This window comes from Macrosteles quadrilineatus, unplaced genomic scaffold (assembly GCF_028750875.1).
Source record: "Macrosteles quadrilineatus isolate MER2022 unplaced genomic scaffold, UCM_ALF_1.0 Scaffold_3__2_contigs__length_128488019, whole genome shotgun sequence".
In the NCBI taxonomy this organism is placed as follows: Eukaryota; Metazoa; Arthropoda; class Insecta; order Hemiptera; family Cicadellidae; genus Macrosteles; species Macrosteles quadrilineatus.
In genome coordinates, this window is record NW_026542596.1 from 10,728,244 (window position 1) to 10,735,993 (window position 7,750).

Sequence of the window (7,750 nt, forward strand, 5' to 3'; positions counted from 1 at the left end):
CTGACAATATTAAATAAATAATTGTAACCTTTTATAAATCATCAAAAACATTTCATCTTAAAGACCTTATCTTAAAGAAGAATCTTAACTACTTATCTTAATTTGTACATGCTCAGTTTGAAACTCTGAAATTAAAGCCATATAGTTAATCTCAACACCTAATCTTTTAAACTCTCAATAATCACTTTGCCCACAATGAAAGACCGAAGGTATCATACTACTGTAATTACATTTTTGGAGGAATTTGTTGAGTTTATCGCTTTTCGAACTTGAAGTTAAAAGTGTGGAAAGGAAGAGCCAGGTTTCCAATGGGCACTTTGTAGTTGTCACCTTTCACAGGTAAGATGTTGAAGGACTGCAATAGTGAGGCCAGAGTTGAGAAAGACACCAGTTGTACCATCTTGTATCCCATGCAGGATCGCCGCCCGCCTCCGAACGGAAGGAAGTGTTCCGGTTTGACCAGTCGACCATCGGAGGATATGAACCTCTCCGGTTGGAAAGCCTCAGGCTCGGACCACAAGTCTGGACTCATGCTGAGCTCGTAGTTGTTGAGGAAGATCAGAGTGTCTTTTTTTATTCTGAATCCTACAAAAAAATATGTCGGTTAGATAAAGGTAGAGAAGTAAAACGACAAAAGTTAAATCATCATCACTTTAACAAGTGGTGAACTACAATATTTTAGTGTAATATAAGAACTTCAACAGTTACTTCTGAGAGAAAAATTAAATTAAAGATTATCTAAATTTTCAGTATAATAGATAAACGTTGTATGGATTTTCCAATACTTTTAGTTTTAGTTTGTAATAACTTGGAATTGATATCACAATGTCACACGCTGTACCAATATTGTAAGATGTATTTGTGATGGGCAAAAGTACATTTAATTTTGGTTTTAGCGAAAGAAATTGACATTTAACATAAGAACAATAAACTGTATATTGTTAGGGTTTGTTGAGACAAAAAGTTTCCAAATCACACCAAAAACGTGAATAAAAGAGTACCACATGGATGTAAAAAAATTTAAATTTTAAAGTTGTTGTTAAATGCATACAGAATAATAAGTAGAAACTCACCAGCTACAGAACTGTCCTGTGTGGCGACGTGAGGCACGATGGGAGATGCAATGAGTCTTATGACCTCCATGATCACTGCCTCAGTGTAAGGCATGATGGGTCGGTCGGCCAATGTTACATCCCTAGCTCTCATCGTCACACTGTCCACCTCCTCCTGGATACGTCTCTGGACCTCCGGCCGGGTGGCGATGAACCCTAGGATCTTAGTGATGAAGTTCCCCACAGCAGAGTGACCTCCGATGATGTCTTCTAAAGCAAAGAGGGCCGTGTTCCAAGACATCTCTGGCTGCTGCTCACCCTTAATGTGGTCGATGAGGCTGTCAACATAGTCCACCTGTTCTTGTCCTTCACTCCAAGTTTCCGCTCGGTTTTCAATGACGGATGAAACTACAAACTCTCTGATCTGATGACTCCATTGGGCCATTTGTGCGAGGTGGCGGGAGTGAAGAGGCATCAGCCATGGGATGAAATCTGCTGCATAGCCTTGGTTCACCTCGTAAAAGACGTCGTCAAAGTTCCTCACCATCCTCATGAAGTCTTGGTTGTCAAAATCGAACCGCTTGCTGCAGAAGTACGAGGTGAAGATGTTAGCACACGCTGGCATCAGGAGCGGCTTGATCTCGGTCGGGTCTGAGGAGAGGCGGGCTTTCAACTCGTTGAGTTCTCGGGAGATGATGGAGTCGAGGTGGTGGAAACGGGAGGTGAAGGCTCGTGGGAACACATGAGCACGAAGCATTTCCCGACGAGTCCTCTGCAGGTCAGACCAGTCACAGAATGCTAGAGCTGGAAACAAAAGTACTATTAGGATTGAAACATTTTAAGTTCTTATTATATTAACCAACAGCAAAACATTTGTACGGTTGGAAATACTTTTGAAAGAATTGTTTTTGCTAGAACATAGTGGATAGAAGTACAAAAAATTGTTAATTTTTACGTAGTAAAATATGCTATACTAAGTAAATTTAAAATAGAAAGGTTTTTTATTTAGAAATTTTTTTTAAAGATTAAAATTAAAAGTTTGCTTAGTTAAAAGCTTTTCAGTAAAATCTGTAGTTATAAAGATGAAACTCTTTTAAAAATCATTGGTTTAGTTTTTATAAAAACATTTTGAATAAGTTTTACGGAGAAATCACTATTGCCATCAATATTACTACCATCTACAACTTTAAATTGTTACTTAAATAAAAATTTCAACTATTCTAAATTGCTCCTTGTTAGATTTGTTATTTAATTACTATAAACTAATAAATGTTGAAAGCTGTTAAAATCAAAATCAGAAACCTAATAAATTTAAGCTATTCAAAATAATATTTTAATTTTAAATAGTTTTAAAACATTAATAGGATTAGTCATCCAATTTGTGAATGATAAGTTTTGAGTTGTTTGTTATTGTTAGAACTTGAACTCAACGAATTTATTCTTGATTACGTACAAGAAGTAAGTTCTTTGAACAGATTATTTTTACTCAGTTTCTATTTATTTCTTTTTTTAAAGAGGATTCAGGAATTACAAGTTTATTTTTTATCATAAATTCCATCATTTTCAAAATCAATAACTGGACAAATCTAATATGGTAAAACGTATAAAATTATAGAAGACAAAATATTTAGTGATCAAAGTGTAAATTATTTTAGACTGTAAAACAAATAGTTTTAAATAGTACTCACAGTTCTCCTTGTCACCACAGAACAGCTGATGATATCTGCGGAAGTTTGGTCGTCCATCGAAGTGTGTTCCTTTTGCCATTAGCACTTCTCTGATATTGTCCAGTCCGTTGACCACCACAGCAGGCTGGGAGCCGAGATGGAGTCGGAACACTTTTCCGTATAGACGAGCGAGTGATCCGAACGCTTGGTACGGCACCTCGTAGCCTCCCATTAGGTGTAGGGAGCCTACAATCGGCCAAGCTCTAGGACCAGGTAGATCCTTGAGCCCATCCGATTTGACATCCGTGACAGAGCGACTTCGGTAGTAGTCTACGATGACCGTCACTACTACGGCCGCAAGCACCGCGACAAGCACGTATGTTGTTGAGCTGAGTACAAAGATAGGCTCCATGTCGCGGTGAGCTGTACGACTGTACCGGTCTCAAGCTTGACGTTGCTTTTATACTCTGTCCGCATAATAGCGCGCCATCGGAATAACAAATCTACCCCCCTTTTCCCTTTCAGAACGGTTTGAATGTGCTAAGGAGATTCGGCCTGTTTAGCCTGTTGACTAAAGTGTTTTGTTTTGTGAATTCCCTATCTCTGTTATTTCCAGGTGTGTTGTCTTGAGTGTTTAAATGATATCATGGTTTTTGTTTTTTTTTCTGTTTAAATAGTTTAGTGTCATTGTTTCAAATGTCATATGTGCATACAGTTCTTATTATAAACCTAGGTCCCAACAGTATATGATCTTTAAATGCAATTTATTCAGGTTAACTATATGTTTGACTCAATGTTTTAACACTTTTAAACCCTCTTTGTTGTCATTCTGTTTTTTAATGTCAAGTACTGTAAGTTGAAAATATGAAAGATCTTACATTTTTTGTGGTACAGTTGAGTTTGATGAGTATAAATAACTGCCAAACGCCTTATAATTTATTGTTTAATAACTACTTTTCAACATTATTTATAAAACTTCACACTTTTTAAAATCATCAACTTGTAGATATATTTTGTTTAAATCATACCAACAGTACTACGAGCTTTTCAACCCTAGTGTCTACAATGTGCTTTAAAATGCCCTATACTTTACTTTTCTCTAGATTCTCAAAACTTTTGAAACTATATTTTCAGCTTTACAACCCGTTTTTGGATTGGTTTGGACTGCAGTTATAAGATCTTTTGTACAAGGCAAGTTAGTGGGCTTAGAGTTATCCTTTTTTATCTCACTGTAATACTACAGTACGCTTTATAATTTTTTGCATTAAATGTTATTTATCAGTGAATTAATAACTCAAGATTTCTGAGCTATCTTGCTAGGATGAGGTAATTATTTTTATACCTAAGAGCTGCATTACTACACAGTCGGAGTGTACCATTAGAACCATCTACCAAGTGCCAGCTTATGTGGAAATACCCGGGATATTGTGTTTAAAGATTACTGTACTGGGAAAGGGGGATCCGGTAAATAAACTTGTTGGGGAGGCCCGCTGGTTCTTATCACCGCCACTGGGAGCAATGGTGGTTGAATGTTTATAATTAAAATGTCTATACTAAATTATCTGTTATCTGGCTAGTTCTAAATTAAAGAAACAGCTGGTTTAGGTAAGTAACAATTGTTTGCATCTCATTTCATTCTTCACTCACTCACCCTGCATTCATAGTGAACTTAAAACAAGTACTGTACCCTTACACAAAAGAAAAGGGCACACAACAGTATTTTACTTAAGTGGTGTATCACTGTCTTACTAAATCGTGATTAATTACATTATATGTAGGGTACAAAGGACCTTAAGGATAAAACCATCACATTTTAAGTTTTAAACATTCGTGTCGGGATAGCAGGCTCACTCGAAAAATACCCCCGCCGCAGCAAACTTGCAGACTGATAACTTATAACAATATAATAAGGACACCACGCAAGTCGAGTCGTTGCGTCCAGTACACAAATAAAGTCCATTTACCTGGCTGGATTTCTACTAAAATATACCCTGAAAGTTGTCAGATTTATTTCCTATTTAATTACATTAATTTTAATGAGTACCTAGGTTTGCTCCTACAGGGCAGGTATTGAGGTGTGTTTTTATTGAAATGTTGATAGCTTATGAAATAAACAAAACTAGTGTTCCTGTTGCTAGAATTCGAGCAATTCCTAAGTATTACAGGCGTTATTTTAAAACTAATAACAGTCATAATTTCTGATGACTTAAAAAGATTCAACTCAAAGATTATGGAAATACTCAAGATGTACTTAACAGATCGATATAATAAACACTTCTTGTAAATAGTGTTTTCTACAAATAGCCTTACACATAGCCGCATTATAGTTTGTCCATAATAACGATTATAAATTTAAAAAAAAACATTATTTATATTTCTTCTCCTTGGTGGTGTTCTATGACTTTCCTATGTTTCCATAGTTTGCCGAATGGTCGATGGTGTATACTTAACTTTATCTAGCACTATTTTGAGATTATGGTCTTAGTTTGTAAATGCACAATGTTAAAATGGGCTAAAAATAAAGTTATAAAAAGCCTTCATAACTTTAGAATGGATCAAGATTTTTTTAGACTGTTTGTGGCATCGTAATCAAGGTAAAAATCTAATTCGAAATAATGGGTCACAACCCCACCTTTACATTTGAAAAACATATATTTTGGATCCAATATGGCGAATTCAAGATGGCGGCCGGAAATGACCACCTTGTCAAAATGAAGTACTTTACTACCCAACAATGTTTGGAAGTGGTCTGGAATTGATATTTGAAAAAATGTAGAAAAAAGTTGGGGGGGGGGACAATTAAAACTCACCCTGTATATTGGTAAAAATATATTAAAACGTCCTTTTCTACCACACTGTATATAAATTTGACCTCTAGCAGTTGCATTATATATATGTGTGTGTGTATGTCTACATATTATAGCACGTTGGGAACTTCTTTGTTGGTCCCGGCTCAGAGTAATAAAACAAAAACGGTTTTTGTTTTATTACTCTGAGGTCCCGGGCTTGCTTCTAGAGACCGAAGCAAGTCCGGATAGCGGGTTTTCCGGTTAACCCGACGTCCCCAAAAACTTGTTAAAACGGACTGTTTAGGCCTACACTGTGATATTCGACTTAAGGTAACACAGTACTCAAATATGACATTTTTTTATTATTTAGTTTTGTAGAACAGACTTTTCTGAACACGTAGATAATAAAATATTGAGGAAGAAAAAAATTATTTTTAAAATTTTCTACTACTTTTATCAACTCTTGCAGCCTAATTTTGCATGCCCAAGGTCCTACTACTAATCATGACACAGAGGGTACTCCTTCAAATATTAACATTTTTGTAAACATTTTTTATTATTTAGTTTTGTAGAATACACTTTCCTGAACACGTACATACCAAATATTATGGAAGAAAAAATTATTTTAAGTTGTACAGCGACTTTTATACACTCTTACTTTAGCATGCCCAAGGGTCCTACTACTACCTGTGACAGACGGTACTTTTGTAGTTTGCCGAAAGTCAAGTGGTTTTTAGTCAGGTACACTTTTCTTCCTCAATTATAATCCAATTTCAATAAAAATTGGTGTGTGTGTTCCTCATATGATAAGGAACAATAATACGAATCAGTTTCCATGACAACAAAAAACCTTTGAAATAAAAAATATTTTATGTTAAAAAATTAAAAAATATTTTATAACATTTTTTAAATCATACTAACAATTTAATTTTGCTCAAAAACTTTTTTTACTTGATATTATTGTTGGCAATAATGTACTAATCTTAGTAAAAAAAATTTCAAGTTGATAGGTTAATATTTGTAAAACTTATGTGTACCTAAAATCTGCCATTTTAACATGGGCGGGATAGGGAGTACTGTGTCACCTTAAATTTAGGAGAGCATAGTATTTAGACACATGATCACTGGTCTCAAATCTTTCCCACAAGAACAGTCGTTTCAGTACTGCCCACTTCCTGCCGATCTAGTCTGGTTAAACCAATGTGCTGATAAAAGTTGTCCGGTTAAAGAGATGTCATTTCCGCTGAGTGTAGTTTGGTTAAACCGATGTCCGGTTAAAAGGTGTCCGGATAAGAGGGAGTCTTACTGTAGATCACTGTTCCATATTAAATTCACTAAAAAGTATTTTAAGGTTTTTAGCCTGCCAAACGGTTGCCCTGACATTTTTTGTGCTACCATTTTTGGTATTCACTTCCTGATACTCATATATACAAGCTGCAAAAATAAAATTTACTACACCACGGTTTGCAATTTGACCACCCTATTTAAGCATCTACTGACTGGTCTAAAAATTGTCTGGAAAGAAATTGTGAAATTTTATGTTTTTAGAGTCAAAAATAGGAAAAACTAATTTTTACCCCATAAAACCCCTCATAAACCCTTATTCCCATAGTCTGATCATGCTGGTTCGCAAACTCATTGGAATAAACGTAGGTTTAAACTTTAAACTTTTGTACCATATTTCATCAAAATCGGATCATTTTTGCTCGAATTATCACGCTAACGGACATATATATATATGAATTTGAACGGAGGGTGTTTTTGGCCTCTGGGGACCTCAAAACGAAAAAGTAAATCGGTCCTGAAAAGTTAAGTGGATCTAGGGCTTACCACGAGACATACGGTAATAGCTTATTTCCTGCAAAATTCGCTAAAAAAGAAAAAAGTCCATCCTCGCATAAGAAACGCCAATATTTACACTATAAAGTAACTGAATATTAAACTGGCACTGACAGTAATTTCAACTGAAGATTGTTTGAGCCATACATTTGGTGTGTACTATGTATCAGAGCATATTTTAAGGGATTTCCACTGGGCAACAGTGGCGCCGGACTAAAAACCCCTCATGAAAATTTTTGCATAAGTTAAAGTGAAAATCACACATTTCTACGTATCTTTTAATGAATTTTTCAATTAAATTTGCTTGTAAATAGTCCATATAATCTCACTTAATTATGTATTGTAGAACATTGTAACAGGCCAAGGCTCCCTTCACAACCTCTTGCCCAAAATCATAGCTCAA

The 7,750-nt window shown here is 35.4% G+C and overlaps 1 protein-coding gene across 1 annotated transcript; it reads right to left on the bottom strand.

The window, feature by feature from the left end:
• Positions 1 to 253: 253 nt before the first annotated feature.
• Positions 254 to 3,131, bottom strand: LOC128990540 (cytochrome P450 307a1-like). Its single transcript, XM_054412948.1, has 3 exons — positions 2,741 to 3,131; positions 1,074 to 1,856; positions 254 to 585 (listed from the first exon to the last, which is right to left on the bottom strand). Exons 1-3 carry the CDS (start codon positions 3,129 to 3,131, stop codon positions 254 to 256), a joined length of 1,506 nt encoding a protein of 501 aa, XP_054268923.1.
• Between the last annotated feature and the right edge of the window lie 4,619 nt (positions 3,132 to 7,750).